We start from the raw sequence: 17,349 nt of genomic DNA, 5'->3' as shown, positions 1-17,349 counted from the left end.
GTAACTGGACCAGATGGCCACGGAAATCCCCTCCAACTCTGAGACTTTGTAATTATTTCACTAGGATTCTATTAGTGTTGACTATCAAGAGCTGCGACTATTCTTGTTCATCTTTAAGTAACAGCTTAATCCATTCCGCCCATGTTGACATTTTTCTTCTAAACTTCGTGCTCCCTTGGGATTCTTTGGTGTATAACAAGGCTGTTAAAATAATAGTTTCTAAACCATTAATAAAATTTTGGGAACCAAAAAGTAAGCACAAGCACCATGTATCATATGGTATATCAAATTCATATTTCTTGATGGTCAAAGGGCTCAATTGAAAAATACATCTATCAATTAACTGACAGATCAGATCAAAAAATAAGTTTCAGTGCCTGTAACTTACCAGTTTTCTGATGGATATTGACTATTACATGGTTGTTTTGACCACAGCAGCTGCAATATGTGTCATCTATCAAGGAAGTAAGAAAGAATCTCTCAAGAGGGTCATGTGATTTGTATGGATCAAGATGCTGCACTATACTTTTTTTCCCTCATTTAAATTGTGGAAGACATTTAAAACAAGAAAATGAAGAAGTGAAATTTCTCAAATAAATCTTTTTAAATTAATGTTAAAATAAATATTTGCTTATTAAACAAATATCTAACCTTCAAAGATGTTCTGTGAAAGAACCATTTAAATATATTGTTGTTGAAGGCACTCTCTAAAAGATCAAACCCATATTTTTGTTTAACAAAACTTGCTAATTAGAATTTTATGTCAACACTATGAAATTTTTTATAAATTAACATTGCAGACTTAATATGATTACTGTGATATTTTATATTCAAGACTGAAATGCTAACACTAAGGATTTCAGCTTTGTTTCCTTTAACACTGTAAATATCACAAGGAAATATGAAGGTTATTCATGTAGAAAATCAACAGAGAAATCCCAAAAATGATTTGTAAATGTAATTTTCAATTAAATAATGTACTTTGTCCTATGCTGAGAGAAATGGCAAGGCAGAGGTGTCACCAAATGGATGCAAGGAGGTTAACTACACTGAGTGTAAATAATGATCAATGAAATTAATAACTGTCCTTTGTAAGTAATAAGATTTCTAGGTGGATAATCAAGCATTTAGACTTTCTTTTTTTGACATATGCCTAGTAGTTATAGGTATACAATATTTCTTTTTTTTTCTGCTCTGAATTTCCATAGAAATACTTCACAATAGATGAAGGGATCAATCTTAGCAGGATACAATAAACTTCAGACTTCATTAAAAAATAATTGCAGTCTTCCATGAACCCCTGCATTTACCTCTACTGTTTTCCATCTTCACTTTCTCTTATTTCTTCTGACTCCTTTTCGGTCATTTGGTTTTTTTCCAGCCTTTCCTCTCATATCCCTCAGTCTGCATAATGACTTTTCCAATGAATTTTAGAGCTCACCTCTATTCTATATTTTTTTATGGTAATTTGAGTTTTCTCTGTGGCTAGACCCAAAAGTCAATTTGAAAAGCTGTATTTAGGGATTTAGCTTAGCATAATGAGTTGTAATATACAGTCTACTTTGACTCACTATACAAATATTGTGCCGTTAATCTAAATTGTTAATATCTACAACATACAGACACATTACATAACCTTATGAAGCTTTCTCTGATTACCTCCAGATTTGTATACTTTATCCCTTCTCGATTTTTTCCTAAAGCTATTTATCTTAGCTTTTCCTAGTGCCTTTAACTTCCTACCTTATATTTGCCTAAGTATGCACATGTTATCCACCCCCTCACCCACCCACCATAAGCTTCTTGAGGACAGGAACAGTTTCATTTTTATCTTTATATCCCCAGTGCCTAATGAAGTATCTTATACAAGGTAGAGCCTTAATAAATATCTTAAACTGACTCAAATGTGCACAAGACATACTCAGTGCAATTACACTGCAGGGTAATAGATACAAACATGGTGATTTGATTAATATCAGCGTAGAGGATACTTTCCAGCAGCACATAGCATTGTCATTATATTACTAGATGTAGAAATAATTTAAGAGCCAGTTACGCATTTTAGTATGCCAAAAAAGTGAGAAAACAGCACAAGATATCATTAAATATCAAATACTCTATGGAAACACGCATCTTGGAATCTTAGTACAAAAAAAAAGGGGGAACTTAGAAGCCTAGCGCCCAATAAGAGAAGGGAAGAGAAAGTGTGCAATAATAGAAAGAACTGATTAGCTTACATGATTTTAATGGGTGAGTCTAGAACTCAGTTTGGTTTTTTAAACATTTTTATAGAGCCTACATTTTACAATTATCATCTTATTGGACCCTCACAACAATCCTGGGAGGTAGGTGCTATTATTATCCCCATTTTACAGATGAGGAAACCGAGGCAAAAAGAGATTAAGTAATTTGCCCAAGGTATACAGCTAGTGTCTGAAACCAGATTTGAACTCAGGTCTTTTTGACTTCAGTCCCAGAATGCTATCTACTGCACCACCTAACTGCCTCTAGATTCCCCCAGTGTTCTTTCCAAGATGACTTTCTGCCTCCTCTCTTTAGCCTCTCTTATATCATACATAAAGTGAAGAGTTTAAATAAGTTGATTCAAATTAATTTACCAAATATTTATTGAATAGTTGCTATGGTCAAGGCTCAGGACTAGGTTCTTGATAAGCTCAGAGGTCCCTTCCTGTGCTGGGGCTTTTCATTCTGTAATAACCATTGTTTCTATGTACTGAAATGTCTTCCTTTCATTGTTTACTCTTTGTGCTTGATGGAAAGCTTTGAGAATTCTGTAGCTTGTTTCGATTAACTAGATGATTTATCATAAGTACTGAACTTTAAAATAGAGATTGTTAATATTATCTCTTTGAACTCCTAGGTGCGGAGGTGACATACATTGACATGAATGCTTACAACAAAGGTCGACTCCAGTCATCCTTCTGGATCGTTGATAAACAGCACATTTACATTGGTAGTGCCAGCTTGGACTGGAGGTCACTAGGGCAGGTAACTTTTCCACGTGATATCACTCAAAGATTATGCAGTGTCTAAAAGCTACTTATCACAAAATCCTTCAGTGGGGCTTGAGGAAATAAAATAATTTTCTCTTTTTTTTTGTATTTTAAACAATATTAGTGATAGTTGTGTTCATTTCATGTGAAAATGTTAATCCCTTCATTAGCAGAATCATTGTAAAAGAAATAAACCATTTCTCCAATGTAACTCTCTGAAGCTATATACAGTTTAGAACACAGCAAAGCAGGTTGGTACATAATTTAAATTAATCAAATTCAGCTTTTCCAAATGAGATCAAGCACTTTATAAAAATGATTTGTAATCCATGACTCCTTATTTCATTTTATTTTACTGTTCATAATATTTCAATTTATTCCTCTGATAAATTTCAAAATGAATTAATGATTTTCTTACTTTCCAATTTTTGGCAATGAGTTTTGCAAAGTCTTAAAAAGCATTTATTGAATTTAATACAGTTTCAGTAAGGTAATATATACTAGAGGGTAAGGCACATTGAATTTACAAAATCCTTGTCTTGTCATCAGTGAGGTAGTTCTGTCATCATTATATAGGGTGTCCCAAAAGTCTTAATGGACTTTAAAACTTTAATAGCTGAAAACTTCACTAAGACTTTTTGAGATGCCCTACATATGGTTTCTCTAGGAAATATGAGACTTCCATTATATTTGAGCCAAAAGTTTAAAAATTCATGTTACTTAAAATTGCAAGTGGTTTTAGTGAGGCAGCATGTTCTGGAGTCAGAGACCCTGGGTTCAAATCCTGCATTTGGCAGATACTACTTGAATGACCTTGGACAAGCATCTCAGTCTTCCTGAGCCTCAGTTTCTTCAACGGAAAAAATAAGGTAATTGAACAAGATTGTTTCTGCAATCCCTTCTTTCTCTCAATCTATGACTCTATAAGGAAAAGGAATTATATTTCCAGATGTCTCCCAAGTTATCTTAAGGAAAACCATAATGTTACATTAAGTAAATCTTTAGGATCAGTTATGGACCACTTACCCCCCAGTTCCCATCCCCTCCCTCCTTCTACCATGTATGTAAAACTTTATGTGTTTCTGTTCTGGTCTGTAGAAGACATGAGTAGGTAGAAATTAAGCTCATGCTTGTGGTTTAATGGAGAAGACACTGGGCCTGTGTTCAAATTGTAGCTCTTCTTACTGCAAATCTTTTTCAATAGAATAAACAAAGGTTAATAACACTTTTATTATTAACTTTTCCTTTTTATTTTAACCAAAGATTATTAGAAGGAAAATGTTATATAAATATAATGTGTCATGCAGTATTTACTTCAGGGGTCCATGATTTTATCAGGGTGGATTATTCCTTTCACTGAACCTGATTGTCAACTCTCTACTACTTAGTCATTCAAACATTGTTACAATTGTTCTTCACAGTGTGGCCCCACTTTTATTCTTTCTCCTACCTAGTAGGCAAACTAACTGTCTCAGATAGCTCACTAATAATAACCTGATGATAATGATATGGACTTTATTTATATTTTTTTTATTTATAATTTTCATGGGACTTTAAGTTTGCAAGGTTCTTTACATGCATCGTTATGTGTGAGCTCCAAAACAATCAGGAACCATAGTTGTTATCCCTGTTTCTGAGAGAAAGAAAGTCAGCTCAACCAGGTGAAGTATTAACCTTATGATCACACAGCTAGTAAGTGTCACAGATGGGATTTTAACCCAGGTTTTGCTGATTCCAAGTCCCATATGCTATACATTCTGCCATGTTCCCCTCCTATGACTCCCATACAGTAAACAGGGAGTCATTCCTTGTCAATTACCAACCATAATTCCAAAGGATTTATACTGATCATGCTTATCCCCCCCTCCACATAGAGAGCTGATGGACTCACAGTACGAATTAAAATTAAAGCATATTTTTTCTTTTCCTTTCTCTCTTTTTTTAAGATATGGCTAATGTGGGAATTTGTTATGTTTGACTATATATACTTCTAACAGGTTTGTTTTTCTTGCCAATGAGTAGGAAATGGGAAGGTAGAGGGAGAGAGGATCCAGAGCTTAAAAACGTGTAAAATAAAATTGAATTTCAGAAAAAGTCATAGTCAATTACTTTTTTATGATGTGGCTAGACACTCAATGATGACCAGTACCTTCCTACTTTCTTCTGGAAGAAGATATTTATTGTATATAGGCATGAAATTGCTGAATACCCTTTGACTGCTTTCATGTACAATGTAGTTTTCACCATTCCCCATCACAGTGAAATCATTGAATTAAAAGACCTCATTTCAAATCTGGCCTCAGACACTTAATTAGCTATATAACCCTAAGCAAGTCACTTAATTTCTTTCTAACTCAGTTTCCTCATCTCTAAAATGGAAATAATAATAGCATCTCCCTTCCAGGATTGGTGTATGGATCAAATAAGATGATGTTATTAAAGTCCTTGTAAACCTTAAAGTGCTATATATTGTATATATCATTATGAGCTTCATTTACCTACACTGTGGCCTGTTTTATTTATACTCATGGATAGTGCAGATGAGGCAGCCAAGAAGCTCATAAAAGTATATTTCTCATTAACTTTTACTACTCATTGCAATCAACTTTTCCAACTACTATGCTTGTTCAAGGAGAACCTTTGAGTCAACCTCGCATTAGTTGCAGTTTTCTTTTTTCTTATTATTACATTTACCATGAATATCAACATAGATGTGGTTCAGTTTTAATGTTATGTCAATTCATTGGTCAATTCACAATGACCTCACATTTAGAGTGCCTACATTTAATTTAAGAAGGGGTATTGACACATAGTGGATAGAGCTGACCTTGGAGCCAGGAAGAACTCAAGTTGTGTCACACTGACTTTGGAAACTTGAGCAAGTTACTTAAATACTCAGTCTTCTAGGAAGCTGTCTGATGATTTAGGTTGCTGTAATAAACTGCATGTAGAAGGAGTCTGCACACTCAGGAGTTACCTAGACCAGTGAAATCATAGATTCAGTTCCTATCACTATTCCTACATTTAAGTTAATATTATAGATATGTAAAGATTTTGTGACTGATTCCACTTTTCCACTATGCCCTGCAGAAAGATAGGGCTGAGGGCCATTTCTTTTTGTTTGTTTGTTTGGTGGCTATGGCCAAATAGTTCATTAGCTCATGTTTAACCTATTGATGAGTGTTTCCATACAAATGTAGTGTGTTTTTCTACCCACTATATAGCACCTCACACTTGTCTCACAGGATATGTAGACATTTGCTCTCTCCATTGTCCCCTTATATTCCTTGGTTTAGATTCCCAGAAAAGGACTGCCACCACAAAACTTCACCCAGACTTTCTCAGAATCCTAAGGGAAACTCTGTTGTTGCAGAATACACTCTCCTGGTTACTAGTTTTAGCTCTCAAGCTCCCATGAGTGTGTTTCCAGTTACTCAAAATAAGCCACTCACAATGTTAACACATTTAGATCTTAACCATAACCATTTACTTAGCAACAAGGCAAAGCAATAACGACATTGTAAGTACTCACAGATTTTTAAAAATGCAGAAATAATTGCATCACAATCCAGTCATATACCTGGATCATACTTTCCTCCCAGTTCATTCAGTATCACAGAGTAAGGAATCTGACAAAAACTTAACAGGGAAGTCATGAATGAGGAAAACCCATGAGCTTATGGTAACTCCCATCTCTGCAACTCTAAACTTCACTGTCCTCTTTCATTCTTTGGAGCTTCCATGAAAGTTCCTTGATAATCACAGCCACTGTGTTGAGCACATGCTTCCAAGGCTAAGTTAATTTGATTCACATTGTACTTGATTAACACCTTATTACACACAACATCTCGACCAAACCAGTTGAGCTGTTGGGTGATTTCTGTGCTTCTGCTGGCTGAACTTACTCCTCGCAGCAACAAAAAGGGCTAGTTCAGTGAGAGAGTTATGTTCTCTCCTTAACACAGTTCTGAAATTGTACTTTAACCTCTCTCTTTTCTTTCTGAGTTCAGACTTCAGGTCCTACCTGCAATTAATAATAGTTTATCATTTGTAGACAAATTCTCATCATCTATCTATATTAAATAAATTACATTTGTCCCGTAACCATTGAATAGTTTAGGTATCCATATTCCCCAGTAATTTACTTAAAAGTTCTTTGGTGCTTTTTATACACATCATTGAAGCATTCTCTGTGTTCTCCATTCATTCCAATATTCAATAGCGCTCTCTCTCTCTCTCTCTCTCTCTCTCTCACACACACACACACACACACTTCTCTCCCTCTCTTTTTTTAAATGATCAACTGCTATCTCAGAACTCAGTCAGAGTAACTGTGTCTTTAAAATTCTAAGCAGACCTATGTCCCAAACAAATGAACTATCAAAAAAGACTTAAGTGCTTTTCTCAAAAATAGACTTATGCCCTAGACATAATTTTCCATCATGAAATCTTACAATATCCTGAATGATAGATATCTCTACTTTATCTTACTGAAGCACAGAAAATTTGCTGGTGAGTCAGAGACTGAAGGAGAGAAGTACTATGGCTGTGTTCCATAACTCACTACAAAACAAGTTCCCTTTCTAATGAGTATTCAATTCTTTGTTGTCTGTGTACTTAGAGTATAATAGCAACTACTTGGCAGAACTGTTACTAGGAATTTTGGCAGCTGATGGAGCCTAGAAAAGAGCCCTGTACCTTTTAGGTGAATGTCTTAGCAAGCTATTAGAAGAAATAGAGAAAAGAAGGAATCAGGAGATGAGTTAGTAGGGCAGAAGAGGAGCAATAAAGCTTCATGATATCACCTCACTGGATAATTCCTGGGAAAGAGTTGGAGGGAATTTAAGATGGCAGGTGAAGGAACAGGATTGAATTGGAGGGGTAGTTACTAGTGGTAGAAGGTGGACCCCAGGAATAGCATAGTAACACTTGGAAACCCTAGAAAGGAGACAGAGGATGGGGGAGGGGAGGATTAAGGGAAAGGGTTGTGATATCAGTGTGGGAGAAGAGCAGGATCTTCATGGCTCAGTACTTTTCAGGGTAAGCGAAGAACTCAAGACATTTGGCTGACAACAAAATGGCAAACAAGTCAATTCTTCTTCTCCTCCCCACCTCCAATGTCCCAGCACAAAGCCCTAGTCACCCTACCCTAGTTAAAGACTCTGCTATTTGGTGAGTTACAAATATGTGGTTACGTTACTTCATTGTTTGTATCATTTCATTTCTATGTAGATATGAACCTGAGCTATGCCCTTTGAGGTACTCATTTGCATCTGCTATTTCCAGATCTAGTAAACGGCAAGAGAATTATTTCACTGTATTCTTAGTCTCATCCATTCAGTGTTTCACAAGAAATATCTAAATAATGTTATTGTATGTTATTATGGGATTTTAAAAATTCTTCTTGAATACATTATTTCTTTACTATAGATCTAACCTAATAGAACAATAATGAGGTCATTTTCTCATCTGGTATAAATCCATTATTAGAAAGTATTTTGAGATATTGTTGTATATACGATGAATTCCCTTAAGCAGAGAAGGCAAAAAATGATACACAATAATGTCTGGAAGTTTTCTTGAGGAAGGTCCATTAGCTATAGAGAAACAAAAGAAGGTGCAGACCATTTAATTAAGTCATTTGTTCAGCTTTTAGTGTTTCTTGATCATCAAAGATAAGAACTTCCTGCAGATTTGTTCTTTTTGGTTTAGGACTCTTTTTTCTTCTTCTGTGTGTGTGTCTGTGTGTTTTGAGTGAAGTACTTAACTCACAACAGATCTACAACTTCCTATCTCCCCTGCCCCAATATTCCTGAATTGTTTTAATTAACATATTTATTTGGAGGTGATTTCATGCTCATAGTTTACAAGATTTAAAGATGGAAGGTATTTGGAAAATACTTTAGGTACCATCTAGTTCTTCCCCTCTTTTCAAATATGTAAACAGTCCCAGAGAGCTTAACTGGACCAAGGTGATGCAGTAAATCTGCAATAGACCTCAGATTCTCCAATTCAAACTCAGGTTCTCCAATAATTCTTTAGAGAGAAAGTTTAGTTTGCTTAAATTCTAACAACAATTCTGTTTTTGGCAGTTTAAGCTCAAATTGGAATTGATCAAGATAGTTCAATGATCAATGCAATGATGTTATAGTATAGTAAACTTCTTTTGGGGAATGGGTGGTGCGTAATGGGTCACATTGATAAATTCATTGACCTGGACTATTGTGGATGAATTAATCCCTCAAAAAGTGAATTAATGGCAGAGTTATTTCCTTTTCTCTTTTGCTCCAGAAACCAACAAAGTTTCATCGAGACCACTGAGGAGCCTATCCATACGCATGTGTACAGTTTCTCCTAACCTCTACCCCTCTCACCCATTTTCTAGTGGCAGCTTTGAAATAGAATCATGAAATTTTCTTGTGCTTCCACTCATAGAGCATGAAAAGAATGCCTGCACAACAATTTCAGAAAACCAGCCTTCTAGAAAGACATAAGTATCCCTAGGAAGCACCTCTTTAGCATCCCAAATTTGAGAGTTCCAGGACCCAGCGTACTAGTGAGAGAAAGGAAAGAGTATCATAGTAACATCAACCTCTTCAAGAAAAAAAAGGATTTTAGATTATATACCCTCGGGGTGAGGAAAGGGATACAGCAGCATTACTGAGTTCAAACTTCTTGCTGAAAAAAAGTTGCATGCTCCATAGGCTGGAAAAACAATAAGGGAGTAAACTAAAATATGGGGGAAGCAAAAGACCTGGACTTTGCCCTCTGCTGTTATCATAAGTTATTTTCATAGTGCAAGTCCACTGAAAATGGCCTTAACAACATTATCTGTGTCCCTCTCCCTGCCCCCGAGAGAATCTAAGTTTTTAAGGTAGTACCATGAGGTTAAAGACCTGCATTCATCCCTGGTGTTAAAGTAGAACTCATGGGAATATTAAGGAGTTGCCTCTGTAGCAGCCCTAGATTCCTTTACATTCCAAGATACTTCTGTAATGAAGTATGTCATAGGATTCAATGTAGTTAGGGATAAATGTAATAGAGAGAGATAGAGGTATAGGAGCATGATAGTATGAATCCAGTGCTAGCATCAAATCCCACCAGTAACACTTATTAAGTGTGACCATGAGCAAGTCTCTTAATCTCTCTAAGCCTCAGTTTCCTCAGTAATAATATCTGTAATACCTGCTTTGTGTTAAGAGACTCAAGTGAGATAATATATGTAAAATGTTTGGCAAACTTTAAAGTGCCATTTGAATGCTTATTACTGCATGGATATATAAAGGCTTTTATAATTGTCTGAGTTACCTCAAATTCACCTGTGCTATGGGTTATGAGGTGAAAAGAATAGGCTGTCAAAACCAGCCCCTACACTTTCTTTATGGTTGTAGAGCTCCTTCTAAAATCACAACCACGAGGGGCCATTTGGGAAGAATGAGAATCACATTTTTCCACATAGGCATCTTATTTTGTAAAGACTCTTGGGGTCCTGAGAGCACCATAAAGGAGATGAAAAATGAATTGCTAACAAAGCTAAACAAAAAACTCTAACCAGTATGTGAGTTAGAAAGAAAATGAAACAGCAGTATCCAAGCCACAGGATTATGTGGGTGTAAGCTTGCAAAAAGAGCAGGGAAGAAAAGTGAAATTCTCCTGGTTATATAAAAAAAAACTATAGTTTGAAACTTTCCAAAGAAATGTATCTAAAATTGTAATTTTCTTAAATAATATTTTTGGGATAGTAGAGGTCAATATGTTCATTGATAATCAGAATCAATGAAAATGAATACAAGGGGGATTTTCTCATAAGACAAGAACAAATTGAAGAGAGGCCAATTTAAATTTTGTTAGTGAGACATGTAATTAAAAACATAGAATTTTAGAGCTGGATTGGATCTTGGTGATTATCTAGTCCAGTCTCCTCCTTTTATAGATGAAAAAACTAAGGCCCAGTTGGTGATTTGCCTTGGGTCACACAGCTCACTGGAGAAGAGCAAAATTAGAACACAGGTCTTACAAATCTTTCACAGACACAGAATCTGAATCAGAGGGGACCTCAAGACCATATTATATCTAGCTAATACCCAAACAGGAATCATTTCTTCATCATCCCCAGTGATCATCCAAACTTTTTTTGAAGCCAAGTACTAGATATCCTCTAAGGGTGGAGGATCTAGGAATTGATCTAGCCATTCTTTGGAAATAACACTTTGAAAGTGACCAAAATGGCCTTTGACCCAGACATTCTCATCCTTGGAAGAAATGTCTATATATACCAAAATATTTGTAGCAGCATTCTTTGTAGTTGCCCCCCCACAAAAAAAAAACCCAAACCTGAAAACAAAGTAAATGCCTATTGATTAGGAAATGGATAAACATGGTATATGAATGTAATGGAATATTACTGTACCATAAAAATCAATGACTATGAAGAATACAGAGCAGCATAGAAAAGTTTATATGAATTGATACAAAGTGAAGAAAGCAGAACCAGGATAATTAGCACAACATGTTAAATAAAACAATGTAAATAAAAATTTTAAAACAACACTGGATAGTTAAAATGACCAATCTTGACCCTGGAGAAAAGATAAGAAAATGTATCTCCCTTTTTTTTTTTTGCAAGAGTATGGAACCGTGACTGTGTAATATTGCATGGACTGTCAGTCTAAATTGACGTTTTTGTTATTTTTTTCTGAACTACTTTTTAAAATCTTTATTATACTTTTATTCTTTTCTTTAAAAGTGGTGTCTTATTTGATAGGGGAAAGGAACATATGTTTAAAATTAAAGGTGATGTAAAAACAAAAGCTGTTAATAAAAAACATTTAATATAAAATTTGCCAATGTATACTTGGACTATTCATGTCAAGAGAGTCTGACATTTTATGGTTGGAGTGGTTTCCCACTTGTCTTGGCTTTTAAATCCCAATCCTGGTACATGACACCCCCAGTATGACTGGCTCCCATTTTCAATCATGAAAGTCACAATATTACAAAGAAAAAGTTTTCTTTTTTTTTAAAAAAAGAAGTATCCAAAATAGAAATGCCAAAAACAAGCAACCATAAGTCCCAGTATGCTGAGACAGATTCACCACTTTCAAACACACAATTTACTACATTCTAAAAAAGAAGGAAAAGAAAGCATAAATTCCTGAAGAAGCATCAACTATTAGTCCCAAAATTGCATGTGAATCACTTGCAGTCTAGTGCAGGGCTTCTTAAACTTTTTCCACTTGTGACTTCTTTAGCATTTCTTAAATTGTGGGTTGTGACCACATTTGAGGGGTCCTCTGGCAAAGGTCTCCTTCTAGTTCTTTGCATAAAAGTCCTTTTTAAAATCTCCCTATCTGAAGGGCAGCTAGGTGGCACAGTAGATAGAGCTCCGACCTTGGAGTCAGGAGGACCTCAGACACTTGACACTTACTAGCTGTGTGACCCTAGACAAGTCACTTAACCCCGACTGCCTCACCTCAAAGCCAAAAAGAAAATAAATAAATAAATAAAAATAAAGTCTCACTATCTGTTGGTCCTAGTGGGAGTGGAGATGGGAGATTGCTTTTGTCTGTTCTTTCTATCCTTATGTCACAGATACCCTAGCATCTCATATCCAAGCAGATATTGACCTTTCATTGGGATAGGAAGGCAAACAAAATAGCCCAGCACCCACACTGATTGCTAAGGAATATCTGCCCATAGAGAATATTACTGATGAAAATAATTTACTAGGAACATGAACACAAACTGACTCCAATGTTCCGAATTCAACCCCTTATTCCGAATCTACTCGTTTGGTTCAATATGAAGCCAATGAATTGAAATGAGGAGCAAGGGGAAAAAAAACCTGTTGAATCTTAAAATATCTACTGTGATTCCTCCTTTCACTTTGATGGAATCAAACTCCTTTTAGAAGGACAATGTAATACACAGTTTGGAAAACACTGTTGAGGAATGAGAGGGGAGAAATGAGTGTTAAGTGGTTGTTTTAAAATATGTTGCATTTGTGTAGTGTTTTCCAGTTTACAAAGTAATATAAAAATCCTATAAGGTATATAGGGCAGGTATTGTTATCCTCATTTTACAGATGAGGAAATTAAGCCTTGGGTTACATGAGTTGCCCAGGATCACATAGCCAGGAAGGCAACACTTCCTATCATTTATTCCCTCAATCTAGAACTCAACTAATATATCTGTCCTTGCCTATATGACTTTGAAAATGTGTTTTCACTCCTAAAAAGTATCATTTTTGGATAATAATAGTAATAATAATATCCCTCTAAAAACCCAAACTTCTGTCCCTGTTATAAAGATGGGGGACAATGGCAAAGTAATAGAGTGCCAGAAAGGGGGATGCATACCTAGGACTCTATGTGCCCTGGGACAGCTGCCATTGTTGTGATGGCTGGTTAGGAACCCTTAGATGCAGGTCAGTTGGGCTGCCATGATATCACTAATTGGGTTAGCACCCCAACTAATGTGATATAACTATAAATCTAAGAAATACAAAGAGAAGCAGATATGGGCTGGCCCTATTCAAAATCATGAAAATCATCTGTTTGACATAGAAAAAAAACAAAGCAATCATCCCTCCTTCAAGTTGTATTTCCACAAGAAGGTTAGATATATTGGAACAAATCAGAAATACCAATATCTCACATTCTGGAAATGCTTCAATGCATATGGTACTGACCCTAAAATAGGAAAATTCATGTAATGTGAACATGAATAGTTTCATTACTATAGCATATCAAAATTGGCTTTACCTCCTTCAAGTCACATAACAATACATTACCACCAATTCAGGACAATCATTTTTTTAAAAAATTTCATCCTTAGACCTAGATAGTTAAAATAAGAGATTTGAGGTGCCACTATAATTAAAGGGAAAAGTTGAAGGCCTCAAGGTCATTGAAAATATTGTATTAAGCTAACTCCAGAAATTATATATAATTACAATTAGAAGACAAAAACTATATCTTGAATTATTTTGAAAAGGAGATGGGCATTCTTGGACTGGAATCTAGAAAGAGTTCATTTTTAGTTTGACAGCATATATCTAACTCAGCAGACCATTAATACTAAAAAAGAGTAATTTTTAAAAGCTGCTATCTACTATTGCCATCATGATTCAATGCATTCTTCCACAGTATTTGAAAAAAATGTAAAAGCAAAGTTATTAAGGAATATTTCCCAAAGTACAGATGTAAAAAACACCACGAAAAATAAGTTGAAGCATCTATTAGAGATCTTCAGGAAAGCATTGGAAGATTCCATCAATATCTAGCTGACAAATGCAGGGAAAAGATACTGGCCAATTAAAGACAATTTAAAATGCAAAAAAAAATCTGGAAAACAAAAACATTAAGAAACTCTAGATTTGATCAATCAGCAATTGAAAGCAAAAGTTCAAAGGTTAAAATGACTTAAGAAATAGAGAACATCAGAAAGATCAAAATAAACTTTAACAAAATCTTGATTATAGAGACTTCAGAAGTAAGAAAATTAGAGGCAAGAGAAACCCCACAAAGAAATAAGGACATGGAAGATTTCTGGTTGTCTATATAGACACAAGAAGTACAACACGATGAAAATGGCATGCTGATTCAAACAAGAAACAGAAAGCTTGCGCAGCATGAATACAGGGAACAACAAAATAGTTCTATCACAGGAGGTTACTAAATCCTAGCTGCCCTGCAAAACTGGAAAGCAGCAGGTGGCCAGATAAGACACATAATTATTGACTCAAACACTTTATGGTGACTCATGCATTACTAGCAAAACAGGTACAAAATTAGTTACACTTTTTTTTTACAGTAAGCATCACATATCTCCTACCAAAATATGATAATACCAGTAATCCCTCCAAATATAAGCCAATTATGTGTCCATCTGCCTTATACCAACAGTGGCAAACTCAAATAGAGATGGGACCACTAATCCATACATAAGGATTCCTGAGGGATGCATATTGACTTTGAAAACCCCATACTACTATAATGTATGTTCCATTAAATCACTTATTTTGTTAAATATTTCCCAATTATATTTCTCTGATTCAGGCAGCATTGAGAGTATCCAGATGCAGCCTACTGTCCATATTTGACTGCACATATTTGACAATGTTTCAAGACTTTTGTTTCCTCCCCACCTATCCCCCCCAAAAAAATAACATATATAAGAAAGGAAATCTCAGCTAAAGAGCAGAAAGAGGAGGCCAAAAGTTCTAGGTATGTGATCAATTTATTAGCAATTCAATAATGAGCAAACAAGTTATTTTAAAGAACCTTGACATTTATAATGCTATTATTGATTATTGCAAGTTTTTGACTCATTTCTACAATCACGGCTTGTACCATAAGTGTATAAAATAGACCCAAATATTCAATCAGTGGATGGTGGCAATCCTTACAAGTATTTCCTAAAGCATAGCGAGATCATTAGAGTATTTGGTTTTCACGTGGAAAACAATAATGTCAAGAACAATTCATGTTAAAAACACCATCTTTCAGAGAGACAGTTTAAGCCACTTATGGTTCTGCCTAGACTTAAATCCAGCATTATCTCTCTTAAAACTGAGTGCACGCAGTTTCCAAGTTAAAGAAAATAAACTTGTTTCAGAACACGCATCAATCACTTGAAGCACATGGCTGACACCAAATTAAATGGCTTCACCAAAAACATATGGTTAAGAGCTTCTCCATCTAGCAAAATCTTTCACCACTTATATCAAATGTCATTAGGCTTTATATGTACAAATATCTTAATGTACTCCAAGTAAAGATAGCCACTGAAGGCTTTGCACTTGAATCCAGAATTCAAACAATCAATGGATAAAGACAATAATCACAAATATCGTCTCTTCCATACAAGAAACAAAAAAAAAAATCCATCAAGGAGAAAGTTGTGATTGTGTACATCAAGAGACTACCATCTTCCAATCAGAATTCAACAGTGAGAACACATTTAAGGCAATCATTATCTGAACAAAGCTTGTCTTAAAACATGCTCTTACAACTATAAAATGGCCCATAGTAGAGTTGGAAAATACCCCAACAAAAACTCACAAAATATTAACGAAACATTGTAAATGTTTAGAAATGCTTGTTTACTTGACCCAACACTCTAAAGTAATTGTGGAAAGATGAAAACTATCTCATCAAAAAGAACAAAAAGAATTGATAGACATCCTTGAAGCACATGATAAATACTACAAAAATTTACAAAACTACCTTGGAAACAAGCAGACATCATTTTGCCAAGCAGTAGGAAGGCTGACGATAGGTTCATTCTATTGCATTTGTCTAATAAAACCTAAATGACTTATCTTTGAATAAAGCATGTGAAATGACTAAGTTAAGAGAATGGAATCAAAAGGACCTCCATCCACATAAATTCATCTAATGTATATTAGTAAAGAAATATTAATCAAATGGCTATCACACAGATTTGCTTGTGTAAACAGAGGCACTTATAATGGCAAGCCAGTATCACCAAATATTATGAAAGGGTTATTCTTAAGGTTCCTAGATTTATTGAGTAATGTAGTTTATGCAACAAAATGGTACAAATTCTGCTGCCAGAATCAGTAAAAGCTGCAAAAATTTAGCACCTATCAAATAAGTACTAAGACATGACTCGGTAGTAAGAATTATACAAAAGAAGCTAACTGTTTATTCATAAATTAACGATGACAGGTGTTTATACCACAGATACAGACCTCAAAGTTTCAACTTGAGAATTCAACTAAACTGTATTGGAACTAGGGCAGCTAGGTAGCACTGTACATAGAGTGCTGGGCCTGGAATCAGGAAGACTCATCCTCCTGAGTTCAAATCCGGCCTCAACCACTTACTAGTAAGTGTGACCCTGGGAAAGTCTCTTAACTTACATGTTTACCTCAGTTTCCTCATCTGCAAAATGAACTGGAGAAGGAAATGGCAAACTACTCCAGTATCTTTGCCAAGAAACCTCCAAATGGGGTCACGAAGAGCTGGACATGACTGAACTTCAACAAATGGTACTGGACTGGACTATTATAATACATTGAACTGTCACCTAAAATAACCCAGACATAAAATTGGTTGATAAAAATTAAGGAAAAAGATTTGATAAATGTTGACATACTAAATACGAATAATTCCAAAGCCATCTAAAACAACAACAGACAGTCAAAATGTAGAGAACTGGCAGAAGAAACACAAATCACGTAGGAACAGTTTGAGGCAACAACATCTCCTTTGCTGTGCGTGCTTCTTTGAGCTTTCCTGAAGATAACTTTCAGTGAGTCTACAAAAGATGACTTTATATCCTAATGCCTTTATTTGTTTTTTTTAAA

At 35.2% G+C, this 17,349-nt stretch overlaps 1 protein-coding gene across 4 annotated transcripts in view; it reads left to right on the top strand.

The window, feature by feature from the left end:
* The window catches only part of PLD5 (phospholipase D family member 5), a 418,024-nt gene that overhangs the window by 300,952 nt on the left and 99,723 nt on the right, over positions 1 to 17,349 (top strand). For all 4 annotated transcript variants that reach the window (XM_020982069.2, XM_020982072.2, XM_020982075.2 and 1 more), the window contains one exon: positions 2,882 to 3,009. In XM_020982069.2, coding sequence (XP_020837728.1) covers positions 2,882 to 3,009 — 128 coding nt within the window. The remainder of the gene's footprint in view (positions 1 to 2,881; positions 3,010 to 17,349) is intronic.

This window comes from Phascolarctos cinereus, unplaced genomic scaffold (assembly GCF_003287225.1).
Source record: "Phascolarctos cinereus isolate Bilbo 61053 unplaced genomic scaffold, phaCin_HiC Scaffold_5;HRSCAF=322, whole genome shotgun sequence".
Classification (NCBI taxonomy): Eukaryota; Metazoa; Chordata; class Mammalia; order Diprotodontia; family Phascolarctidae; genus Phascolarctos; species Phascolarctos cinereus.
This window is presented reverse-complemented; position numbering and strand designations above follow the sequence as displayed.